Source organism: Aythya marila (genome assembly GCF_965140915.1).
Source record: "Aythya marila genome assembly, chromosome: 21".
Classification (NCBI taxonomy): domain Eukaryota; kingdom Metazoa; phylum Chordata; class Aves; order Anseriformes; family Anatidae; genus Aythya; species Aythya marila.
Genome location: NC_139062.1, coordinates 4,370,424 through 4,397,986, shown reverse-complemented (window position 1 = coordinate 4,397,986; position 27,563 = coordinate 4,370,424). Strand labels below are relative to the sequence as shown.

The window sequence follows — 27,563 nt, the reverse complement described above, 5'->3', positions numbered from 1 at the left end:
AAGAGCTAGATTCATACTTTTTTTTTTTTAATAGAACATTTAAATTCATGGCTATCTTTAATACTAGTTATAGCACTTCAGATGCAAAATAGAGAATAGCAAACCTCAAACCCTGTACTGGATACCCTTTTTTTTTTCCCTGCTTGTGATCTTCTCACTTTATAGGACTGGACTGCTCATGGTTGCCACAATTATTCAGAAGAGGTGGCAGTCTGTCTAACTTTTAAATTGCTGAAAAAAATGAGAAAGTATTTCTTCCATCTTTCTGATATGTTTGTAATCTGTCAAGAAAACTAAAACTGACAACATAAACCACCACAGAAAAAAAAACAAACCATAATGTGAAACCATTGCAGTTTAGTTATCCTCCATTAAAAACAGCTGAACAGTTGTCCTTTATATAAGTAGGGTGTAAATTCTGAGCTGTTTCTAGAGATTTCATGCTACAAGCCTCAAAAATTAGGTGATAGCGGAACACTGAAGTTTTTCTTTATGCAAAAATCATTACCTTTATGGAAAACAAAACCTCTTGAAAGGTGTAACTCATGCCCTTACAAAACGTTCAGAAACCAGGATAGATTTGGATGCTGAATGACTGCTTGAAGATAAAAGCATAACTTGCTTTGTTCCATGACTTTTGGAGGGGGAAGAAGATTTGAATTTGTGGAAGGGGTGTGGATTAAGGAACTAAAACAGTCATAGAACAAACATGTCTGTTCCAATAGTCGACGGAGACACAAACTTTGGAATGCTCCCCTCCACCCTTGAGTAAATATAAAAAAAAAAATCAAAATTAACTTAGAATTACATACCCGTTGCAAAGGCCAGCACTGGATTACATACAGCCTAACTAAAACTTCCCCCTGAAGCCTTGTCACCAGCTGTCAGTTAGCTATGAATAGGAACAGGGTTCATCCACTTGGAAAAATGCTTTAGTTGGAAGTACTGATAATAACTGTGCTCATGGAAGTTTCACATGAAATGGTTTATTATCCCCAGATCCTAAATCACTATCAGCAGAAGTGAAAAAAGCCACCCAATCATTTGTATTTTTTCTGCTTTCACTGACTGAAAGGAAAGACAGACAAAGGAAACACTTTGTGTGAGTGTGTATCATCATTTATTGTAGTTCAAGAGTCAGGAACTGAACAGAGGACACAGCGAAAAACATAAAAGAAAAACAACCTTTTTTTTACAGACTTAATTTTAAAACACTGTGGTTTCAAATCCTTTTTAAAAAGGAAATTCAAGTATCATAAGCAGGGGGCAGTAATACAAAAATGTTTGTGGATATTTTCTTTTCTTAAAAAAAAAAAAAAAAAAGAAAAGTAATTCTACATTTGCTGCACCCTTTTTGCTTTGGTAAGGCCAAGCCATGGATACAAATTGGTAAGCAACATAAAAAATGACCCCTGCCCCAAACTGCAGCCTCCAAGAATAAAAGGATCTCTGTGGACTAGCTCTAATGGCTCAGAACTGTCATTTAGCATATATTATATTTGCAGCGTTAAAAGAATGGATTTTATTATTTTAAAAAGTCACTGAAATCCTGGTATTCCCAAGCATCTAATTCTTGGCAGCTGTTGTAATGTATTTCTGTCTCAAGGCTTCTCAGAAATACCAGAGCATCTAGATCAACACAGAGGGACATCTCAAATAACGGAACGTAAAATCCACGCGTCAAACCTTTGCCTTTTTGAAATCCTCGTCTCTTCTAACACCAATTAAAAAACAAATATGCGAATATGTATAATATAAAAATACGATCCCAAGATTAACACTTTGTTGCAGGCACAGTTATCGCACAGAATATGTTCTTTTGCGGGCAGGGGAATGATTTTGTTTCTTCACAGGGATTTTTTTTTTTGCATTACAAAAAAAAAGACAGCAGTGCAGGTTTGATGGGTGGATGAGGAAAAAGGGAGGGAAAGAGGAAAAAGTTACTGTAGCAGCAAAATGTCCAAGTTTCTAACCACAATCAAATTAACGGATATCCGGCTGTAAAAAATAAGGTTGAAGGGATGCTGCCCTGATCCATTCATCTTTGCTAAAATAATTCAGCTGTAAAAACTCCAAAACGTGACATACTGAAGGACAGTTTTGTAACATAAGCAACTTCCTAATTTGTCCTCCATGTTATTGACCATCGTTATCACTTAAATATATGTACAAGAATTAAGCTGCTTTTCTTCTCGTCCACATGCTTCTGGTCACTACTGCAAGTCAGTGCCAGTGGGCGTGCTAATCCCATCAATAACTTTCAAAGTGTATCTGCCCCACTATTAGCAGAACAGCCCACGCCCTGATCTTCCCATTGGTGTTGGCGTGCACTGCAAGGGAACTTTTAATGGTCAGCATTCTGCTTGTCTCTCATCCAGGCTTGAATTTGCTCTTTAAGTTCTGGCACTAGTAATATAAAGAAGAAAAAAAAAAATAATTAAATTGGCTGTTAAGTTATTTAGCAATGCTACTATAAGAAAGCTGCTTGTGACTAACAGAAATTCCTTTTCTAGAAATCTGATCAGGATTATCTACTATTATTTTCTTCTGTCAACATATTTTCTGCACAGATTTCAGTAAATTTATTACTCATTTACGTATTATAACAATACTCATTACCCCTGTAGTTACAAAAACAAGGGTAGTTTATTTGCAGAAAAGGGGAGAATAAGGAATGAACTTTTCTGTGCAAATTGAGATTAAACAACTGGTAGTCGTATTGAGGCATCAACACTATCTTCCGAAAGTATATGGAACAGAAACTACACAAATTGCTTCTCCAGATCAACAGCACCATGAGTAATTTAAAAGCCAGGATACCTGGTTCCAGCATATTTTCTGTCAGTGTCTGACGATTGAAAGGATCGGTGGAGGAGTTCAGCAGATGCCTCAGGATGATTGACCTGTCCATAATAGTTCCAGATGGCAACCTCACGGGATCAGTCATCAGAGTGTCCATGAGTGGATCTGAGGACACGATTATCACAATCATCAAATTGGAAACAATAAATAAAACTTTAACCTGCACACAAAACTACCGCACAGAACTCAGAAACAGAGTCCCCACTCAGGAATGCTGCTGAAGGTACAGAAAACAGATGAAAGTAGCAGCAGGCTTAAATAAACAACAGATACGGCCCCAATTCAGAAAGGGAAAAACAGTATAAAGGCTAAGCATTAGTTATTTTCACCATATTTCTATTTTTTTTCCTTACTGTTTTAAAGTACATGTAATAAAGACAAGGCTAGGACTGGACAGTGCAATCTCAGGGTAAAACAAACAGAAACACCCTCTGGCTCTTTTCATTTACTTAGTCATTTAATTGAAATGGAGAAGGATGAGAGGCTCCATAAACAATACCTAGTTTCTACTAATATATATATTCATATTTAGAAGCAAAACAACAAAACAAATCCCTCTTGGCCTAACAATTCAGCATTTAGAAAAACCAACTTGCCTCTGAATTCATCCGGAGCATCGCTGTAATCAATTTCTGCACGGGCATTCTTGGCAACAATTTCCTCCACCTTCTCTGCCAGCAGTTTGAATTTTTCTATTGCTATGGTTGACTTGATTCCAGCCTTTCTCATCTTTGATATGACCTCCTCAAAGAGCTCTTTGCTGTAGGACCTCTACAAGCAAAGCATAAAACTTTGCTGAGCTGTAGTATCCTAATATGCCATCAAAAATTCTACAGACCTTTTAATGCTTTTTTTAAAGCTTCAGAAGAAGGGATCAATGAAACCTCAACATTACATCAGATGGAGAAGTATGCACATAACACTTTATCTAGCACAAAAATGTCAACTTTGGGGTATAATTATCCTTTTGTAAGAGTCATCGCTACTGAAGAACTATTCAGGACAAAAAAAGAGAAGACAATACCAACTAATCAAAATGTTTGAAGCATTCAGATAGGCTGACTATAATCATTAGAACAGTTCCTTAGATAAAACATCTGTCTTGTCACTCCTGTCTGTATTCTTTTTTCTCACAGGTCTTGGCAGAAAATATAGCATAAAAGGTTTTTTTGAACCCCAGATCTCCAACCACTCTACACGAAGGCAGCAAGGAAACTGCTGTTTACACCAGCAAAAATACCCTCTAAGCACTTCTTGTGGATCTTCAGGATCATTAACATCCCAGTTCCTCCTGGCTATGAGAGAATACCATAACAGAATAAGACTGATGCACCAGCTTCCAGTATTTAACATCAAGGAGTACTACAGGGATTATGTCATGATCACTTTGCCATCGAAGTTCAACTAGCAAATCCACTCCTGTTCCCTCAAGATGATGTGCTGGACAGATTACTTCAAAGGAAAAAGCAGTTTTCTGTGGAACTCCAGTGTTTGGAGTATGATTTATTAACCTCTCCAAAACAAAACAAAAAAAACAACACTGGAGCAGTCTGCCATATGAAGTAGAAGCAGTGTACCCAAGCCTCTTGATGCTGTTGGTGTTCTTCTCCCACGTGGTAGGAACGAAATGACAAATCCTGGTAAAAGCACAGCTGACTCACTCGTTATCATTGATTTCTGCACACATACTTCAAAAAATTGTGAGTCAAGCCATGACTTAAAATCTTTTGGAAACAATGGCTGGAAGTACAAGACTGTCCAGCCCATCCATGGTATTAGTGACTACTGAAATGTGCTTTACAACAAAACTGATGAGTTGCAAGCTAACAGATACCATGCAGTTTGTTGGTGTGCAATGCAATACCGGAAGAGGTGATAACCTCCTCCTAACACCCAAACCAACCCATCTGCCAAACTAGTAAGGCAACTTCTTGAAGCACCTAATACCCACTTGCCAGCTGGGGCAGCATGCAGCAACCTAGCACAACATACAGGGCCCAAGTGTGCATCCTAAAGCTTCAACTGATACAAACATTGCTTTCTTGTAAAGAAAGCATTAGGCAAGAATTTTTGGAAGCTGCTTATGTTCTGAAGACACCGTTTGCTTTTAACTTGGCAATGCTGTGTTTTGGTGTCAGCCTTTTAGTAGTCTAGACAATGTTCTTTTAATAAAAATTATTTACACAGTGCAAGGCTGAGTTAAGTTACAGAGCTTAAGACAGTAGGTCTCACAGGTTTCTATTTCCTTTGGGAAATTGAAAATATTCAGTACAGTCACAATTCCCCCATCTACACTACCGCACTCCATGAAATACCAATCGTTACTTAGGACACACGGTGCCCACCCAAACTCCTTACTAGTCCACAGAGAGCAGAACTATGGCAACATGCCCAGGGCTTTGTAAATGTTTCCAAATTCCTGCTAATACGTGCTAGGATTTGAAATGGGGGATGTATCAAAATGCTTTTGAGAGATGCTGCCATGATCAAGCACCTTTTTTATTTTTAAATACCAGTAGCAGTTAACCATTTGGGCATTTTCTTACTGCTTCTTTCCTGTCATTGACAGTTTCCAAGATACTGGTCACTCCCCCCAGTTTTTATGAAGGGCCACTTTGTTATTTAAGCTTTTTTCCAGTTCCCACACCAGCACTTCTTTCTTTTTAATCCCTACGTCATTGCTGTGCATTTTGCTGTAGCTAGCACTGATGAATGAATGATGGACAACGTTCTCACTCTCATATATACCGAGCAGCATGAAAAATACCCTGCATGCTCATTACACACACACACTCACCGTCTGTCTCAGGAGTGTTACTGCCAGAAATTAAATTATTACAGAAAAAAGATTATGAGTCACCTCTGCTATCTCTGCTTCACCAGACATGCAAATACAGCGTTACGTATTTTAAAACTGCTTCCACTAGAATTTCAAGTAGCCATGGATAATGCTGTTTGTCCCTCTGGATTTTGAAAAGTATGTGTTATAAAACATAGGCATGGACAGAAGCAAATCATTAGTTTAACTAACATACCATCTTTACAAGAACGGAGAGGTGAGTTAATAACTTATCTATCTCAAAAATTAAAACCCTGTTAACATTCTGGTCTAAAGACTAACATTGAAAAGCACATTGGCAGTACAAAGGTGTCTTAAATGTCCCTTTTATGCTCAGTTTTGTCAGTTTACTACACAGACATTCAGTAAAATGAATACAATTTAGAAACAGTCTAGAGAATGATTTTTGGATTGTTAAAAGAGGCTCTTGGTCTCAGCTCTGCTTATTTTGCATTTTCTTGATGAGGAAGGAGAAGGGGGAGTCAGAACCCTTGCATACTTCATTTTTCTCTCTAGCAAAATCAGGACAAGGTACTTCCACTACATTACAAGGAGGCAGTAGCTAATAAACAACTAATGCTTGGGAAATTTCCTGTGTATGTGAAGTTTGTGTGTCTCCAAGGGACAAAATGCTTGGAAAACATACATCTACAAAGAACAGAGAGAATATGAACACAAATTATTTTCTGGAAGAAAAACTGCAAACACACGATGGAAACTGGGTGGCAGCATACAAATAAAATGAAGCTCTTAAAGAGAATCTTCCGAAGTCCTGTTTGTCCACAACACTCACTCTTCCCCTTCATCTTTTTTGAGCTCACCTGATCATCAGCGATTGCTTTAGCAAAACGAGCACAATCTAGCTGTAGATAAATATCAGTCAGTTGGTCCAACAGCTTCTTTGGTTCAAACCCATATTTCTCAGGGTTTTCAACTTTTAGGTCACGGCACTTCGGGCCACACAGTTGCTGCAAGTTAAAGTTCAACATAGCAGCCAATCGTGGTCCAAGTTCCTACAAGACCAAAGTAAAACACAGATCACAGCACAAAGGCAGAGATAAAGCAGATTATCATTAGATTTGCATACAACAAGATCAGAAATTATTAACCAATACAATTATTTTGTCAGCTTGCAGGAACAATCTTCTCTTTATATATGCTTTCCATAAAAAAATGGAACGTAAACAGCTTCTGTCTAGAAGGATCACAACATCTCAGAGACTCAAGTAATGCTCTTAACATCAAATAACCTCGAGAGCAATTAGATTTCAATGCAGTTGGAAAAAAGTGAGGTGAAGGGAGACAAAGGGCCACCAAACATTTCCAGAACATTATCCAATAGCAGAGATATTAAGAGAAGGTAGAAACTAAGTGAACTGAGCAGGACTTACAGGTCTGAGAAAAGGCTTTTGAACCTGCTTGGTAAGGATATGGAACATATCAACAGTTTCTGTTGCCAGAGCGAGATATGAACGAGAGACACGCTCATCCTGAGCAAGCTGTGACTGCCGAGCCTGCTGCTGATCCTAGAAAATAAATATTGAGTGGTTAAAAAGGTTACATCCACCGAATTTCCTTCCATATTACCAATCAAAAAACCTGAACAGCCACAAAGCTAACATGATCTAGGAAGGAGAAAGAACAGACTGCAATCCAAATCCATGATACATTTTTAACTGAAGACGCAGCTCACTTTTACTATCTATTACTAAACAGAAATCTGCACTAATTTTCCAGAATTCTGCAAAAGTAAAAGTGAACACAAATGGTATCACAAGACTCCAAGTTTAGTGAGTCTGCTTACATCATTGCTCCTCACAACTACAAAACTGAGTTGTTTCCTTTCCATCCAAATGCCAATACTTAAAATCAGCCTGGAATCTGAGAGTCAAGAGAGGTTTTCTTAATTTATGTACCAACATTAGTACCGCAAGTTACACTGGAACAATCTGCAGATTACAGACCAGATCATTTTGTGACCACAGTAATAGCTTTGCCTTGCTAGCATAAACAGGAACAAAGGCTTCAGAAGAGCAAACCAGAATTAATAAAACAAGACTTAAAAAACAAGATCTTTGTAACTTTTCAGACTTTCTTAAAATTGATAACCTTAAAACAGAAATACCTGACATTGGTGGGTTAACACAATTATTGTCAAATCAGGCTAAGATCTGAGGTTCAGTACTCTAATTGTCTATACCAAATCTACAAAGGATCAATGCATTAACAAAATAAAAGTGTTATTCCCTTGAAGTCAATTCAACTGGCGAGCATCTTCCACAACCTCCTTCAAGAAGGTTAAAGTCTTAGTTTCTCCATTTAGTATTTTAAGGGCACAGCAATTTAAAACTTCATACTATTTCCATGTCACACACTCTTTGCCAGCCACAACATAACTATGCAGAAGGATGTTTTTTTGCAGAATGTCATCCAGAGTGACCACAGCCATACTGGCAGCAAGAAAAAGCATTGAAAACTGCTTTTCATGAGCAGCTCTTTGATGCTGCTCCTTATTTAAAAAAAAAAAAAAAATAAAAATGGTCTTGTATTGAAAAATTGAAAATAAGTAAAGGGCACTTTGAAAAACAGCTCTGTTCACCCTGGGCAGCAGGTCCCATTGTTCTTTATTCTTCATCTCCTCTTGCACTTCATGGATACGTTTTAGGGACTCCAGACTCTCATCCAGCAAGAAAGTTGTGTCATTTATCAGCATGTTGATGTAGCGAACAAACTGCTTCCCAGAGCTGAAAACATTGAAACACAGTTATCACTGCAGAGTAGATGGGTGTGCAGAGCAGACTGCAACCCCAGCAACACACCTGCTGCACTGTATATTCTGAACAATGACCCCATTCCCCAAGCCAAGTTGATTGTGATGTCCAGAGCTCAGCTTTAGAAACACTCCAGTTCTACTGGAAGGGGCTGTCATTTAAAAACACAATGGAAAGCAGCATCACCCATTCCCAATGGTAATGGCCTCCTCAGCAGATTGCATGACAGTAAGCAGCATCATAGACAATTTCTTACTCACTTGAACTCTTCCATAAATGTACCATGGTGAGCTATATTCTGCCAGAGGCTTTTGAAAATGGTGCTGATGTGGTAGCGGATTGTAAACTTGTCGTAGAACTCACTAGTTGCTCCAGTATGTTCAACATCTGAAAGAGAAATCAGATCCCAGCACTGAAATCAAAACTCCTTCCCACTGGGATCCCCTACATCTCTCTAATAATAACAATCATTTCCTACTGTCTCCCATGTGATGACCTTCAAGCACCAAGCTTTAAGAGATTAAATTCAGTTCCCATTCAGAAATCTCCATCATAATCCCTACTTAAAGGAGCACTGTCCATTATCTAATCCAGAACCGACCTCATTCCTGAAGAAAAGCCTCAGAAAACACACTTTCTGCTGTATTCAATTCTACTCTTTGTCCTACGTACCTAAATTTCAATGCTAAAAAGGCACTGGAAACATTACAGTAAAAATAGTTCCATGAGCGCAAGGACACCGAGAAGCATATAAATTTACAGGACAGCAGCTGTGGAAAGACTAGAATTCTTAAGGTTCCTCCTAATGCTAGTTTCACCTGATTCCTGAGCAGCAAAGCCTTGTCTTTCCAAGATCTACCCTGAATTTCTTGTGTTTTGTTTGTTTTTTGAAAGATCATAAGAGTCAACACAGACTTTTGTCCTATAATACTCATTGCTTACTGTGCAGTCACAGAACTACAGATGAAGCGCTTACCTGTGTAAAACTTCATCAAGGAGGGGACCAACAATTTAGTGGAGAGAGGATGATTCTCGATCATTTCAAAGAATTTCTGGGTCCGGGGCTGAACAGCTGGATTTGTCATGAACATCACTTCCACCAGCTTGGCTACTAAATAAGGATTTCGGATGTAGTTCTGGTTGCACAGCATCACAACAAGGAACATGACTATGTCCTGAGTACAGGGCTCATAAAGCACCTGAGGAGCATATCTGAAAAGATGGAGAGGAGGAAAATAAAATGAGAAATCCCAACCCTGTATTACAAACACAAAATTTTATATTATATATATATATACACACACACAAAGTTCAGATATCTCTGAACTCATATCTCTCACCTTCCCATAATAGGAGGAAATTCTTTACTCAGAGAGTGGTGAGGCAGTGGTTGGAACTATGTGATCTTTAAGGTCCCTTCCAATCCGACCCAGTCTGTGATTTCATGGTCTTATTAGAAATAGGAAGACCTTAACTCATTTTAATGTAATATCTGCCTCTCTACAAAAAATAAATTATTACTCTTCCAAGAGGTCTTGCCAGCTGTTCACGGGCAGCTGAATTTTGGCCTGATTCCAAGCATTTTCTGAAACAGTGTCATATTCTTTTGCTGTGTATCATAGTAGAGCTTCATAGCAAATTTGCTGTAACAGCACCTCAGAAAAGGAAAAACAACCATTCACCTGCTCCTCATACACAACAGCAAAGTCTGAATTTGAAGGCATGTCTTCAGGAAGAAAGTAACCAACTTCAGAATTACACCCAAACAGCATTCACACCTGTCCTAACTGCTAAAACTATACAAATAAATTTCATCCTATCAAAGCTATAATAGAGGGGATTTTATACTTAAGCCATGATTTTTTCTTTTAGGTATTATTCTAGTGATGATTAACCCTAATGTGAAATTAAAAGGTGTCAAGCTCCGAAGTACGTAACTCTAATAAATACAGAAAAACTAGCAAACTATTTTCACACCCTCAATTTGTGTGCACACCACCTGTTACAGGGGTAAAGGGCAGTACAAATTTTCAGAAATCACTTTTACTTACTGTACAATAAAAAATAAAAATTCAGCAACATCTTCCACATAAAACTCAGGCAGTGCTGCAAATACTTTCGGAACTTCAGGAGTTAAAGGCAGCTTTATGCTGTAGAATGAAAGATGCAACAAAAAGGACAATGAAATATCGGGGTTAAGTAGCACATGTCCTGAGTTCTTTTACAGAATTCACCTATGGGAACACTTTACAAAAGATTTAACATTAACTTTTCTAAGATCTATGCTTCAGATCTACTAACCACACCTGAGGGTTGCTTCCCATCTACCCCATGCCCTCCAACCAAACCTTAAACTATGAATAAGACACATATTCCATGCAAGAACATATGTCACTGATAAAAATTAAAGTAACTTTTACATAGAAACGTAGGTAGATATTGTAAAAAATACTAGAACAGCTAAATTCAGTAAACAGCCTACCATGATCTGAAATACCAAATAAAATTTACACAGATAATCCTGGAACTTACTTGGGATAGGCGGGGTCAAGAATGCGAAGCATCAGCTGAATAACCATGCCATAGAAATTCAGACATCTCCTGAGGAAGTTCTCATCCAGCAAACCAGCATCTGCACAAGCCTTGCACCTCACCAGTTTCTGCAGAAGATACAAACAAAAACTATTCCAGCAAGACAACATAATAGGAAAGGAAGACCAGACCTAAAGCTAAATCAATGTGTATGTGAATTATGACAATTGTACAAAGGTCTCTTCTTAAAATATGCACTTAAAACAGGGCACTTAAACCTCAACTTAACACAAAAAGCACATAATGCAGGCATGGACAGAGCCTTTTACTAGCTCTAAGGGAACAAAAAGAAGTAACAGAGGTGTCAAACTGGGAAAATGTGCAATTGAAGTCATCTTGCTCATACAGCTCAGGAAATTTTTATCACCTTATACGAGGAAGACCTAAGGAGAACAGACACCTCCATAAGAGGACCCCCAGTGTATTCACCTTTCCAAGAATTCTACTTGAGATGAGGGACTTGAGAGTTCTGTCTCCCCCTTGGGCATGAACTGTGCACAACTACCCCTGATCAAATCACAGTCCCTTTGATGTTCTCTCTCCAACAAAAACAGTATTTTCTTCTTTCTCAGGAATATTGGCTAAGTTCATTTTGGAATTACTTCAAATTTTCAAGTCACAATTCACTTGATACTGTGTCATGACCACCACTTAGTACACTCAAAATAAGCTTTAACATGCTCACATGGTTCATAGTTTCTTGGAAGTGGGGCTTTTGAATCATTACTGTGAATTTGTATTTAAGCACTAGGACAAAATAAACATACAGATGGTTTGACAAAGGCATTTTGTTGTGATCCAAACCACTTACAGACCTTAAGCTGTGTCTTGCAGCGTTTTAGCATTTCTCGATGCCTAGTAGCCAGAGGGGAATCCTTCCATTGACTTTCATTGTTTTTCAGATCTTCAACAGTCCTGCAAACATGCAATAATTGGTTATCATGACAGAGGGGATACTTATTGCCATCTGCAAGTCATTTAACCTACATAACTGCTAAATAAAGAGGAAAGACTGAAAAAAGTGGAGGAAAATGGCAATTATCTTCACAGAAGATACCATAATCACAAGAAAAATAAACTGCTTTTGTAAATGCAGATGTAACATCTGCACAGTGTGCATTCAAATATACACTAGCTCCAACATACATGCCCGTTAGACAAATGAATAGTCTGTAGTCTCCCTGCCAGCATAAGGGCCATTAAATCAAGATGGTTGATATTACTGCCCTTCCCTTACCTACTTTGTCACTCTGCCCTATATAAAAAAAAGAACTCAAATGCATGTTATACACATGCACTATTAACATTGACAAATCCTGCTTACTCCTATGCCTTACCTCTTTTTAGAAGGGCAGCTGATTAGAACAAAACTCAATATACTGAGCTATATAAATACAATCCCTTTTCTTCCCCCTTCTAAACACAATTTCCTTTCCACATCAACCTCTGCCTACAGCAGAAAAATACTCAGTCTAATTTCTTTATTAAATACGTTGTCTGGTGTTGCAAGCAACTAGGCAACTTATGGAAAATGCTGAGCACTAAGGTCCTATTGAAGTCAGTGAAAGCCAAGAGCTCTTCAATGCACTCTAGCACTACATGGAGACTGCTGCGTAGGCAACTCGTTTTCAACAACTCTAAATAAGGAAAAGAAATACCTTCTTCTTCAAGCCAAATGTGTAGCTTATTTACAAATAATTCAGTCTGTTTATTTGAAAATATTTTTTTCTTTCAAGTATACTGACCCTTCCTGCTCTGTTTTCTGCAGCTTCCCAAGTTCTTGGCCTGCATGAGCTTTAAAAGCTAAAAATGAAATCACTATGAATGCAGTCCAAAAATCCTGTAATGAACTCATGGTATTACTGCCAAGGAACATTTACCAAAATGCAGTGAGTGCAATTATAAACAATGGAAAATACTGATGATACAAAAAATCATTCTAATTTTAACAGAGTATTCTTCGAGGTTTAGCAACTATAAAAGTCTATTTGGCTTTATGCCAAGACAAATGGAAAACAGCAGTATCTTCAAGTCAACATCATAACTTCTATTTATAATTTTTAAAGTGGTAAACCACATGCTGAAAGACGTGTACATCCATAATACTAAGAGTTTACTGTTGAAGCCTTTTTACAGATAATACAATTAGTTATTCCACCTTGGAAACCAAGGGAACAAGGCAAGTATCTTCTGTGAAACACAAAACAGCGCAAGCACTGCTAATGGTGTGCTGTTTCTGAAACTGTAAGTCATCTGCACGACTTCTATTTATCAGACATGTAAACTTACATGCTAGCCTATGGCTATGCCAAAGAGCCCAAGACACTGACATCCACACACCATCAACCACACACCATATTAAGTTATGATAAATAGTGTTTAGTAATGTCATGGAATCTAACATGCTCTGAAGATCAATCCAATCCTCTTTTAAATGGAATGGTCTTCTCACCAATTTGAGCTGCCTTGTGTAAATAATATCTTCCCTCCCATTATTACTTGCATTCCTGATGCAAGCCACAGTCCCTAAATGTAAGCAAAATCCTTAACTGCCAGAAGCATCAGATTAACAAATGGTTACAGATGACCTCTGACAATTTGAGTAAAGCCATTGTTGAGTGTTCTTATTTCCATTAGGTTTGTAGAACTTGCCATCATGCCGAAAACAAGACATCAGTAGAACAGCAGGGGACATACTACATAATTAACAGCTTCTAACCTGTTGAGTTCCCTGATGGCCCGCAGCCTACGTATGTACCGACGGCAGCTTGGCAGGATGGAGAGATGATGGGCATGCAGGGTTAAGAAGAAACATTCTGTTGGAAATTTCGGCTCAGAAAATGGAGAGGGATCCCTGTCTAGAAAACAAACAAAAAAGCAGGGTCAGTGAAGAAGTTAACAAATGGGCTGTGCCTTATGTAGGGGTGAGACCTTAGACTCATCTTTCTTTACATCAAGTAAGAGCAGACAGCATCAAGAAAAAAATACATTTAGGAATAAGGGAACTATCTGCTAGAATCAAGCACTTCCATGTGCCTCCAACAGCAAAAATACAAGGCAGAGTTAATGTTCAAAATATACTCAAAGCACTCACAAAGCTCAGCAATCCAGGCTGCAACATCCTCCATTGTTGCTTTCACTCTTGTCTCATCTGTTGGGAGGTCAATACGACACCTGGGATGAAATATGTACATGGGATCAACCGTTTCCAGCTTTATCTTCGTACTTAGTTGCTGCAGTACCCATAGGAAGTTGAGCATGAAACCATCTGTAGATACCAAACGATCATCTGTCTGTAGAGTAAAAGGAAACGATTCAAAACCTAAGTTTAGAAATACAAGAGACTTTTCTGATGCTTTAATAGTAGTCAACATAAAGTATATCAGTTCAAGAAAAGGGAGAAGTGAGTAAGAACATGGATATGTAAAGCCTTCCTGAGAACTGGAAGATCATTTACTAACATATATTGTCTTTTTCTTTCTCCATGGTTCATGTTCAAACAGGCATTCTCAGTAACGTTAAACAAACAGAAGTAGTAGAAAAAATGAAAAGGATTTGCAAGCATTTCTTTCAAGAATGGTTTGCTACAGGTAGTCAGCAACAGCTGTTTCAAATAGTTGCTGAGCTCCAATTTATAACTCCTATCCTAAATATAAAGTTTCTGTTCTTCATTGGAATTTCACAGAAATACAGTGATGGATCCAAACGTTTGCTTTTGAAATCGGAGTTGAAGACAACAGTGATTCAAACTTCAGTTGTTCACGCATAAGAAATGAGTGCACTACTTTAAACAATGACAAAATAACGCCCTGGTCCTTCATTGGAACCACACCAGCTCATATCTGCATTACTCTTTTTACGGGACCACACAAGCAAAGCTCAGCAACTTATCAGCTGGGGAAAAAGGGGTTTTAAACACAGCCAGCTGGAAGAAAACCCTCAGACTGATGTATGTTTGTTTTGAGGGGTGAGGGGAGAGCTATAAAGCAGAATCCTTGTTAATGAAGTGACACATCAGTCCCAAGGGAGGAAATAACACAAGTTGATCAAGTACATAGAACAGAATTATTTCAGAAATGGGAAATGTACTGAAAGGGATTGATGACACAGCTTTTTGCCTGCTGTAGTACAAGATCACAGTTCTTTAGTTTTCCATTCAAGAACCACCACTGCACCAGGCATCTAGTGCTAGATCTATAAGTCACAGGAAAAGCTTTTCCTTTATTTACCTGCATTTGTGCCTTCTTCATGTTGGCATTGACAATGGCTGCCATGTAACTGAGAGCTGCTTCTCGAGTTTCACCATTCAGTAAAATACTATGTAAAATCTTGAACAGTTCTTGCTGGAATTTCAAATAAACAGTGTCAGGTTGCACAGACTTTTCAACGTTGTATTCCCACTATCCATTGCTCCATATTTTTATGTTCTACAAATTCCGCTCACTACAACTATTGCTGTGATCCTATTTGTTAGGATTATATGGACACATTAATTACAACATTAGTTACAGAAAGGATGCATATGGAAGACGAGCACAACACAGATCTAATACAGAAGGTAATTTTTTTTATTAATTTTTTTTTACTCATCCTAATTGTTCTAATACTTTCTGAATTGGCTTACAGCCTTAGAAAAAGGGTTGTAGTGCTCATCAACTTTTCTTAATTCCCTTCGACCATATCCTAGCAGATTTCTTGTTAACACCAACGAGACTTTTTTTCTTTTATATTATATTTTTCATCTATGTAAACTCTCCCCTCCAAAACCACAATATTTTTGCAGTTGTTTACACACAAGGATACTTACCCTTGCTAATTCCAGGTAATGTTGCAAGGATTGGCTAACAACCCGGGTGTTTTCAAGCGTGATGGCAGGCCCTGAGAAGTACTTTTCAACTACTTTGTTCTGAAAGTGGAATGAACATTGGCAAACATATTAAACATATTGAAAATAAAACATACTACTGTCAACATCCTTCTGTAACACTTACATCATCTTCAGCAAAGACAGAGAGACTGAAGAAGGCTCCAAGATAGGAAAGTCTTTGCAGTTCTCTTCCCGCACCTGTGCTTAATGATTTAGGCAGCCACAAGGGTAAAGAGACAACCTAGAAAATCAGATAAACAGCAAGTTTACCATAAAGTTGCCACGTCAACCATACTCCTTTATCTGCACTGTCACTATTCAGTGTTTCACCACACACCCTTGATTCTTCAAAATTCAGTCATACTGTCCGGTAAATGGGAATTCTCCTCAGCATTTCAGAAATCTAAGCAACTTTGCTCTAGTTCTTCTAAATTCTCAGGGAAAAGGACTCCCTTTATGAGTTTAAAGTGAACTATTAGTTAGCATGAGATTTTACATTAGTCCCTCTTTATAGAGTTCTAAGGAAGGTTATAAATGTAGATTGTATCAGCCAACAAATAAGTTGCATGATTCATTTAACTTGAAAATCAGCCTGGATACACTTACCAAACTGCACATGGGGTGTGTTTTCCCAAACTTGATTTCACAAAGTTCACATAGTGCCTGTAAGGAAAATACAAGAAAAATTACTTGTGTGTGTAATTCTTAAGTAACCTTTCTGCAAATAACAAGATAAACATAGTAAACTGCTGAAAAAAGAGCCAAACCTTTTTCCCTTAATCAGTGGGAAAGAGGACAAAAAAAAAAAAAAAAAAAAAGCTAGAGCACACCCTGCTCCCATTTTAGTTCTTACATCTGTTCCAAAAAGTTTCCATCTGCCTCAAAAAAGCTAACATCTCACCAGATAATAAAATATTGCACTTATTTCAAAAATTAGCTGTGCAAATTATTTGCTTGTTCAGAAAATAACAATAGCTTTGCTGGGCGCCTGAACTGCCACATAAAAGTCATTAACAATAATAAATAGAGCAATTGTACTATACATACACCAAGGCCTTTGTCTTTTGAGTCAGAGTGGAAAAATGTCAGATGAACACAGTAGCCAGAAACAAAGAATCCTATCCCAGATCTCTAACTCACTTTCAACTGCAGCACAGAAAAAAGAAAGCAGTTATAACAGACAATTTTGAAAACACAAAAATACTGTAGGCTTTCAGGTATCCTGTTTCTCCTGTATTATAGGTTCTCATACTTCAATTACACTGCAGTTAGTAACTATATTCCTTCTTTTTCATGCTCGCTGTGCCCACTAAATATGACCAAAATGGAGTATCATTTTCAAATAGCCCTTACTGTACCTGACAACCAAATTTGTAACAGTTTGCAATTTAACATGTGGGGGAGTTGATTTGCAGCACACACCCCCGTCCAACTAATTTCCGGAGTTACAAATCAAACTCGAGATATGAAGGACTGCCTTTATTGGCACGATGCACTGAAGATCTTAAGATCCGAAGGTGCTAGCTGACAATGCTCAGTTTAGTCAAGAATTTAGCTCGCTCTTTTGTGACCATGCATGCTGTTCAAAAGATTTTTTTGTTTTGTCAATAAAAGCAGCAGGAGGGAAGCAGATCGAGGGACTAAAATACACACTTTAAAAAAAAACTTTTCAGACAAGGAACATTACAACATTTTCCTACAGTACACAGCCATCAACTCATAATTTTGGTGTTAACGCAATAGATTTTAATTTACTACATACCCACGTGAGACCAACAAACACGGTTATGAATATCAGTCCTTGCTTCCCAGACTTAAATTTGGAAGAACTCAGCATCCACAGTATTTTACAAGTACGCATGATGAAGTCCATACATTTGTTTTATATAAAGCAATTAATACAAATATTTGAATAGCCCACTATACCAAGTCTGCTGTACCTTACATTTGAGATATCACTGGCTTTACAACATCTCATATCACATTAAGCTTTCAGTATCAAGTTTAATATTAACCCATTAACCAAAGGAGGCCCCAGAATGTTGAAGTACATTATCTTGTATAGAATTTCCTTAAGTTTATTAATAATCACAATGAAAAAAATCTTCTAGAAATGTACAGTCCTTACCATAAGGGGGTATTTAAAATTGTCACTATCAAGGGAGCACTCTTTGGAAGCTAGAGCCAGGCCTTGTAAGATGGGGATAAAGATCTGTAAAAACAGAAATAGATTACTTTCCTCAAGAATAGAAAGCAATCAAATGACACAGCATGAAATGCCTGCTCATTCTTCATCAACTACTGAAAGTTACACTACAGAAAAATTGAGATCTTCTCTCCAGATTTCCATCACTTATGTCAGGGAACATTTCAATGTCTGAATGCACAAGAGTATCAACGCTTAAAGAAAACACAACAGCTTTCAGCCAATTGTTTTGCTCAAAGCTCTGAAATAAGATCCATAAATGGCATTTTTTGTTACATGCTGAGAAAGTTATCTGGTCTGAATCTTCTCTGTGATCTGATGTAGCATAAATGATATACTGACTTCATGCCTGGGCATAACAGCTTACCCATGCAAACTTCTTTCCAAGCACTTGTACATATCTTTCCTGTTCACTTTCTAACTTGTTTCTACTTTAGAAACTAAACATCCCCAGAAACATCTAGATTTAAATATAAAGCTAGCAGATGTAAGCTGAATCTGAAAAACAGTCATGTTAGCATGCCGACAGTATCAGCTGTTATTCCATTAACTTCTCTGCACGTGGAAACCACAAGGGGAAGCACACACTTCATACAAGATCACTGGAAACACGGCGTGCTTGTGTACAAGTGTTTGTTAAACACACACGAGCACAAGGACTGTGGAGGTCTCCAACAACTTGATAGCCAACCTGATAACAATTTATTTGCCTATACGGTTGGGGAAATCATATAGCTTTAATTTTTACATGTCATGAATGTAAGTTGTTTTTGTGCTGGTAAACTTGAACTGAGGTAGGAGTAAAGGTAATAAGCAGTAATCACAGACTGTTATGAAAGAGGAAGTGACATCTCAGTGAACTACTCTGACACACAGGATAAGCTAATGTTTTTCAGTTATCTCCTCCATAAAATATAGACTTCATGAACTAGGATTTGCAAGGTGTTCTTAGGATCTTAATTATAAGCCATTACAGTTACAAAGAACAGTAAAAATAGCAAAATAGCAATCTTCTTTAATACATATAATTATATTTTTTTCCTATCTTAGATACACATTAAGACATTTTGCATAGAAATACAGATGGATGAAAACAAAATCAATCCTGTAATGTAGATCAGTAATACAGACATATTCCGAGTAGAATACTTCAATATTTCATAAATGCGCACTGTTTAAAAGACACGTTTAATAATGAGAATCACCAAGTAAGTTGGTTTTCTTCACAAAATCATAAGAGTTACAAACCCTTTTTGTTTAACAGTTTGCTAGCCCTGGAAGTAATAGGTACAGAACTATGACATGCAGAATAAAGTTTTGCATTTCTTGGATATGAAAATCCTACAATTATTTTTATTTTTATTTTTTTAACCTATGCCTTACCTGTTTGAACACCTCTTCATCCTGATAAGTTGTTCTCACCAATTCTTGGATGAAACCAAATGGGAGATTCCTACACAGCATATAGGGTACCAGCAAAGACTGCTGCTGCAATGACCTTTATTTATGTGAAAGAAATCCAAAACTATTGATTACTAGCAGAAAAAAACATCAGAGTCATCACATTTAAGGATGTGCCAGAAAGTAGATAATCCATATGTAGACACCTGCTCTTTTCAGAAGTAACCAACCTTGCCTTCTCTAGTGTACTTGTGTAAAGATTATTCTCAAGCAGATGCTGCTGCCAACATCACACTTCAGTTTAATGAGTCTGGAAGAAAATAACGGCTTCTGTGTAGTAATTGGCTCTGCCTTCTACTCCTCTCTAATGAAAAGACCTTTTGTTAAGCTCAGCTACTGAAAGAACAACATTTTTTTGTTGTTTTACCAGCATTAAGAAAAAATTTAACATTAGTCTTTGCTGAATTAATAGTCATTACTTTTACCTGCTCCCTGGGTTTTTGCAAAAAATCTTTTTGTCTTACTACATACACAAAACTTATTCCAGTGTCAACACTGATTCACATAAAGACAAAACTAATCTCACAACACAATGGATAAAAGGTACAGCTTGAAAGATAATCAAGTATCTATTTCAGATCCCCCATTTAAACTGTTCAAATCAACCTGAATTGTTTGATATAAACACAATTTAAAAGCACCTAGATTGCTCTCCATCAACATATTAATGGCAGTATTCAATGGCAGAAGAGTAAATTATTCTTCTGGCACATAAATATACCTTGTTCCAAAAACTTAGCTTTTTTTTTTTTTTTTTTAACCTAATCTTCAGAAGAAAATAAATCCCCAAACAGCCTAGCTTTCATGATTAACATGAGCTGTATTTACCTTGGTTGTGTTAAGGATCCCTGTAGCACCAAAGCAGCATGTGAAATGCACTGTGATCGAATGTTGCTCAGTAACTGGCTAACTGTCGGCTGGCTACACATCTGACAAAAAAAATAAGGTAATTTTAATACAAACTGAAAGTATCCAGATACAGAACAAGCAGACAATATGATAAACTTCTTCATTCATGTAGTATGAATGTAGTGCAAATTTTAATTTGCATATTACTTCAGCTAAAAACTTAGCTTATACCTAGAAAGCTGTGTTTTGTTTTGCTTTTTTCTCTAGAAGTAAAGCTTAAAGGAAAATACACAAACCTGGTTAGGAGCTGGTCTCATGAAAGTATGCTTTACATAGATTAAATGCCAATAAAACGCAGAAGTTCCAATGAAGAAAGACAGCTTCAAGCAGAGTGCTTATTTTAGAAATGTAAAACACATACAAGATTCACATATGATGATCTAACAAGGTAAAGGGACTTTATAAATTCTCCAAATCTGTTTCTACAAAGCCATCAAGAACAAACTACCCATTTCTACGAACTTTCCCCACTAAAAAGTAAAAGCACTGTCTGCAACAGCACTGACGTGATTTCAGTCTGTTCAAATATACCTTTGGTGCTTTTCTCTCCTCTATTCCAACTCGGTCAAAACACTCAATGAGGTAGTTCAGCATCTCTGTCTCCTTACAGCTTTCAATGGTGAAGTGGTCGTTGCAGGAATCAGAAACGCTTGAGCTGCCAGAGCCTCCCATACTTTAAAAATACACACACAAAGAGAAAAGAAACAGAGCATAAGGTCCAGTTCTTCACTCTTGCACAATCTAATAATTAATGAGCTCTTGACTTCTTCTGTCAAATCTCTGAAGACTCCACTCCATCACACACATGACCTTCTCAACAATTAAGACCATTTCTGTGCCCTATACAAATAACTTTCCATTTAACAGTTTGTCCAACACACAAAAAATCCCTCAGCTGTACTGGAATATGAGCAAAGAATTTGTTCTTATTAAATAAGGTATCTTAGAGATGGGAACAAGGTGCAAAAAATTAATGGGAATCGATAAATCATCATTATATGGCAACACTGAAAATGAACAGCCTTTATGTTGTACTTGACATCAACGCTGTTTCAAGTCCTAGGACATCACGACACTTCTACGCAATGATGCAACCCCTGCACAGTTTCTGCAGAAGTCTTCGTGGACATCACTCATGAAATTACAAATTTCACCAACTCTGTTAACATTAGCCTGCCCGTGGAAAATAAAAGTCTCCTGCTACAAAGAAGAGACCCCAGATTATAGATGAGGACTACAAACAATCATGCTATATACTCTAAGGAAGGAGAAAACAAACAGGAGGGAACACATCCAAGCAATGTATCTTTTGACATTTCCACATTAAAGATTATTTAATTTCATCTCAGTTCATTTTAATTCCCTCATAGTAAAATAGGCCATTTCATTAAGTAGCACAGCTACCGGGGGAGAAAAAAGAAAACACTGATATTGTAAACATGAAAACTAAACCCACAAAGACAAAACTATGCTTGAGACAAGTGACAAATTAAGTAGGAGAACAGACCCCTCGACTCACAGTCCCAGATTTGTTATCTCAACAGAATTATTCTCTATGTAACAGCTTAACAAAGCTAATTAAAAATGAAACCCTTATTTTACAGAAGGGAATTAAGAGAAGATATATTCACCTTATGTAGATAAAATACAAAGAAAATAAATAGCAATCATGTGGATGGTCTATTCCTATTCCTCACTGAAGATCAGTGTACAATCACAGTGTATTTAAAAGGAAGATCAATTTAAAAGCCCCAAACCTTAAATTTAGAAATAAGAGCATTTTTCTTTAGATGCAACTTTACAAAAATATGGTTAGAACTACAGACTGCATCAAAACTGGGATTTCCTACAAAACATATTTTTTTTTCTTTTTTACAAAACTAATAGGTAAGGTTTGCAGTCCAACCAATGAATTGCATAAAGGTTATTACTTGTGAAGTATCTGGTAGCTGAGCATCTGAAGAAATATAACTTCTAGGAGCAGAAGTCTCTTTTGCAGAGAGAATTTGTTTTCAGCTATTCAGCTGAAACTAATACACATAAAATGTAGCTCTAATAAAATAGTACTGGGTTACCATGAAACCATGCATCAGTTCTCTATTGTCTCTTATATGATTCTATGGTTCTAAGGAACAGCGTCATGGTTCTATGATTCTAAGAGAAACAGAACCTCTGACTTCTCACACTCAGCTTAAAAATTACCCCTTTAAGAAAATCTATTTATTTACAAAATTACTATTTCTGTAGTTAGTCATTCTGGTAATGATTTCACTGCAGCAGTAACTGAAATTATTCCAATGCAGAGCTCATACATCCCCTACAAACGTATTGAATGCCTTGGTATTTTCAGAATGCAGTTGCTGCGTAATTGTATAGTCACTGTGTTCATAATTTAACTAACATCTACTGCTGTAGAATGCCAGGACATAATATAGAAACCAAGATTCCAGAAGCATAGCAACCTCAGGAATCCTTACCAAAGGCCATGCAACTCAATCCAATATTTACATTAAATTGCTAACAGCAAAAGTATTAAACAAAACAATGGTGAAAAACAATCCTAAATTCCATCTACATGCACACACACAAAGGCCTAAACCTCTGCTATTGAGTTCCCTCTGCTGAATTTAGACTGGTATGGAAGAGAGGAGAGGCAACTGGAAGGTCTTCTAATTAACTGACTTATCAGTAGTGTCCCAACATACCACAGGAACAGTCATGGACAGAAATGCTAGTGGGGGGGTGGAGAAAAGATTTATCTCATACCTAGTTTTAGGGCATTCCCTAATAGCCCAAGATATTTCCTACAGTCTGCACCTAGACAGTTTTAAAAGGCTTGAGAAGTTAGCTTTCCCTGACTTGCTGTAACTGAAATACTTGAACAGGGATTGCAAGTCCTAAAAAATTCTTTTCATCACATTTGTTCAACAGAAACATTTGTAAGCTGTCACTGGCTCTGTGTATTAGAATAAGACAATGTGGCCAGCCATAAGGCACCTCCAAAGTACTATCAATCATAATCAGGAACCTGAACGATCATAGAAAATAGTCAAAATACTAGCAAGACTATAGAGGTATCACTTCTCAGAGTCTTCCTAAAATATATGGTTTTGTATACAACATTTATTCCCTTTCTCCAATTTGGGTTGATACAAGACAAATGGGCATTGCTTTGGGAATTTTGGTGCATATGATGAAGCTGATGAATGTCATATTTTAATGGGAGAAGAAAGAATCACTTGCACCAACAGCTAGAGAAAGAACACAAATCACTTGGATATGACAAACAACCTTGTAGGAGGGCTGCTCATTTTTTCACATCAAAAATTCACCCCTCATACGAAAACACTTCTGTACGTGCCAAGACATTGCAATATTACTCTGCAATGGGATGTAAAACTAGAGATCCTACCCCACATTCACATTTCCAAAAGCTTTTTTTTTTTCCTTGGCACATCCAGTGTTCTGTAGGTTGTGCTATTTTTGCACAACTACCTGGCTAGCCTCCAGACAGAACTAATAACAATCCTCATTTTGCAGAGTAAAAGGTTTTTGCTATATGACTCCTAAGCTTGTTTCACAGCAAAATATTCTGCTCTTTTCTTCCCTCCATTCTTGGCTGTTCCAGCTACATCAGCTTCTACTACCCAGCATCTCAAAAACAATCACAGTCCCCAGGGGGTCCAACTTTCAGGTGTATTTTCTTTATAGGCTAGAGAAGAGATTCTAAGGTGCCAAACAGCAATGAATCTGAAACAAAATGATAACGATTGCATCAACTGGCTATTTGCCACCACATCTTAATATTTGTCCTAATTTTCCAACTTTTTAATAGGAAAACATCAACAAGATGTACCACTGGTTTTAAAATTACAGCCATGGGTGAATAATATTCCTTCTCATAGTCAACGAGGAGTTCAACTCAAGCATCATTTCAGAAACCATGCTCATTAAACTTAAAAGGCAGCATGATTAACATTTCCTTTATCTTAGTCATCTCTTCAAAAAAATAGCTGACTAACTAGCATTCATTATCCATGTTTATACACCATCTTAAAAACCATCCCAGTCAGCTGCTCGGCTTTACTCATTTCCCAAGTTACTCTGAGAAACACTTGACGCTGCACATACTGTTAGTGCCTAGGCAACCAGACATGCAGGTTACATTCTCTTTCTCCAATACCTGGACCCAAACTGGACACAAGAAAAATCATCATCTTCATTTTCTTCATCACTACTGTCCTCAGACACATCAGAAACGGCAAGGAAGAGGAGGGAGAAAGGGTTCTCGTATATACTACCACAACAGAAATGAGAAAGGCCATCAGATTTTTTTAAGCCAAAAATAGTATACAACTTTTCTTTGCAAGTCTGCCAAAAAACATCTTCCTAAACATGCAGGCAACAGATAACCCCATGTTAGTAAAAACCAAGACTATACTAACATGCTCCATGGCACTATTACAAGTTATTCATGTATCCAAACACCACACAGTCACAAACCAAAAACTTAATTTTGAAGGCCTTGTAAAGAATATGACTGAAGTGGGAATATTTAGATATCACTGAACAGTATTAAAATTGTAATCTACTGAGCTATGAAGCAGTGGTTCCAAGACCTTGCCTTTCCATTTTTTCCCCCTGCAGCAAATGGGGATTCTAGGAGCAGCCAGAGAGAAAATGCAGTACTTGGCCCAGCCTACAGAAACAGGCTAATCTGTAATTTAAATGTAGGCACTAGAGAATCAAATCTAACACAGCCCAGCAAGTAACAGCTTTCATCAAATCGACTGAAGCCCTACTGAGAAAACTGCTTTCAAAGCAGGAGGTCTGCTTGGTTTACTATCCAGCAGTAACAACTGAACGGAAAGTTAAGTTTAGCTGGGATGGATGTAAAAGGCGGAGAAAATCAAAACAATATTGCTACCTTTAAAGTAATAACATCCACCTCAAATGCTCACAGAAGCAGCTTTAACATCTTGGCAAAGACAGCTTGTTAGCAAGTCAATGTATTAGTGCAAACCGAAATGCAGAAATCATCTCTGGGTGAGTAGGGTGAGCTCGGCACAAACATAAGTTCTTCCAAATTGCAAGATCATGCCACACCCTGCACTGCACACATGAAACGCACTCTTGTGTTCTTGTGAAATACCTAGAAGGAATCCTGTTCAGTAAAGACGAACGCCTGCGCGAGGTACTGGGTGAAGCAGTAAACAAAGGCGGACCCATTGTTGTGGGTCGCTGTCTGGATGCGGTGACTGGCATGGCTGGAGGGCTCGCAGCCATGACCGAAGGACTTGGTGAACTAGGTGGGATGGAAATATTCAAGGAACGCGGGACAGAAGCTGAAAAGCCTCCAGAATGGGTAACAGTGTACGGCCGGTACCTCGGAGAGGAAGGCTGCATCCAAGAAGGGCTTGTTGCTGTCAGGTGAGAGCTGACAGTAATGGAAGGCACAGAGGTGGTGGCAACTGAACTGGCTGGTGGGGTAAGAGATGAACCAGTCATTGGTACATAGCTTGTGAAATTGGTAGTAGGAGCTGGACTAGTCCCATAGAGACTAAACCAGTTACAGGGGAAGAAGAAAAAACAAAAAAGCAATGTTTTAGGATATGAAGAAAAAGGGTGAAAAAGATCAAATGAGCAGCAGATGCCCTTCCCCTTCTGTTGACTCTTCAGCTATAGCTCTGCAGCTCACACACATTAGTCCTTTTTATTAATGTTGAATAAAACTATGTCACAATCTACACATTAAGATCCACAGCCTTTGCTGATGTATGTTAGGAATACTTCTTGGATGGAATGACCTACATGGCTTTAATCTGTCAAATATGCTTCTAGCCACAGCAATGCAACAAAAAAGGGTGAGACTGCAGGGAGACATTCACATGAAAAAGAATGAAGAACTTTTAATATCTACTCTATTTATGGTTCTTGGGACATTTCTATGCCTCTCTAAGTCTACCAATCAATATTAAAGTGAAATCAATATTCAGTTATAATCAGAAGTCACCTGGATAATGAACTGGAACCAAAGGAGCCCACGTTACAGAACATAGGGCTGGTTCCTGGGTTGGAGCCCGTGTTTAAAATTAGACTTCTGTCAGGAGACCGGGCAGTTGCAGCAATTGGCTGTGATGTAGCTGTCAGACTGGCAAATGGGTTTTCATCCCTTGACTGGGTGGACATCATCAGCACTTCCATCAAAATCTGTCCAATCAAGTCTTTAAAATCTGAAAACACTGTAAAGAATACAAGAAGAAATTTAGTACCCTTATCTACTGTCTTCAACAACACATTAGTCAGAGATTTCAACTAAAAAGGACAGTGATTTACATGTGTGAAAACAGTGCTGCTCTTGGCAAAAAGCAAATAATTAAATTTACATTTATAAATACGGTAACTACAGTTCTGTCTATATTAACTAGGTTCCGAAATTACAACCACACAAGAATTCAACTGTCATAGGAAGTACCAAAGATCATACATGACCAAATGGTGCTACTACTCATTAACAGAGTTGCCTTGTCCATCCCTCTCACATACTCCCACCCTGACGCTGCATGGGAAAAGGTATGTCATAAAACAAAGAAAAACAACGCAAAGTAACACAATCTACACATGCCTACATATAAAATCAAGTTTCATTCTGGTCGTATCTTACAGCTGACAAAATCTAAATTATATAAAATAATCAGAAATTGTTAGCTTATCAAATAAACTGCTAAATTTCTATAAATGTCAGCTATGATTCAAGATAACCTATTAAGTCAGTAAAAGTTTTCTGAAAAAAATCCAACAGCATGACAGTATCAGCACAGTAGTCTCACAACAGAAGAAATAACTAGCAAGATCATAGCAATTGACTACAACAAGAACTACGACCAAGCTGTCCCATGTTTCTTCTTGGGAATTCCATTTCCTGGTACATCTGCTGACTGCAGATGCACCTTCCTCCTACTCTTGAAATCAAACAAAGACTGCAAGTAGGTGGCTCACAGCAAAAATACAAAAAGCTAAAGATAAGGGGAGGAAACGTGCCACTCAACTGAAACC

At 37.7% G+C, this 27,563-nt stretch overlaps 1 protein-coding gene across 3 annotated transcripts in view; it reads right to left on the bottom strand.

The window, feature by feature from the left end:
• Positions 1-1,306: 1,306 nt before the first annotated feature.
• Positions 1,307-27,563, bottom strand: part of UBE4B (ubiquitination factor E4B) — a 38,941-nt gene continuing 12,684 nt past the window's right edge. Inside the window, exons 6-29 of one of the 3 annotated variants that reach the window (XM_082777030.1) lie at positions 26,521-26,749; positions 25,660-26,067; positions 24,691-24,804; positions 21,039-21,180; positions 20,427-20,527; positions 19,521-19,635; positions 18,060-18,143; positions 16,538-16,594; positions 16,056-16,172; positions 15,872-15,970; positions 15,294-15,407; positions 14,159-14,357; positions 13,784-13,922; positions 11,880-11,979; positions 11,005-11,132; positions 10,524-10,622; positions 9,449-9,684; positions 8,733-8,859; positions 8,301-8,445; positions 7,093-7,227; positions 6,523-6,714; positions 3,459-3,633; positions 2,821-2,967; positions 1,307-2,406 (exon numbers count right to left, since the gene is read on the bottom strand). In XM_082777030.1, coding sequence (XP_082633156.1) covers positions 2,345-2,406; positions 2,821-2,967; positions 3,459-3,633; positions 6,523-6,714; positions 7,093-7,227; positions 8,301-8,445; positions 8,733-8,859; positions 9,449-9,684; positions 10,524-10,622; positions 11,005-11,132; positions 11,880-11,979; positions 13,784-13,922; positions 14,159-14,357; positions 15,294-15,407; positions 15,872-15,970; positions 16,056-16,172; positions 16,538-16,594; positions 18,060-18,143; positions 19,521-19,635; positions 20,427-20,527; positions 21,039-21,180; positions 24,691-24,804; positions 25,660-26,067; positions 26,521-26,749 — 3,464 coding nt within the window. In that variant the 3' untranslated portion in view covers positions 1,307-2,344. The remainder of the gene's footprint in view (positions 2,407-2,820; positions 2,968-3,458; positions 3,634-6,522; positions 6,715-7,092; positions 7,228-8,300; positions 8,446-8,732; positions 8,860-9,448; positions 9,685-10,523; positions 10,623-11,004; positions 11,133-11,879; positions 11,980-13,783; positions 13,923-14,158; positions 14,358-15,293; positions 15,408-15,871; positions 15,971-16,055; positions 16,173-16,537; positions 16,595-18,059; positions 18,144-19,520; positions 19,636-20,426; positions 20,528-21,038; positions 21,181-24,690; positions 24,805-25,659; positions 26,068-26,520; positions 26,750-27,563) is intronic. The other 2 variants (XM_082777031.1, XM_082777032.1) reach the window with 2 other exon arrangements.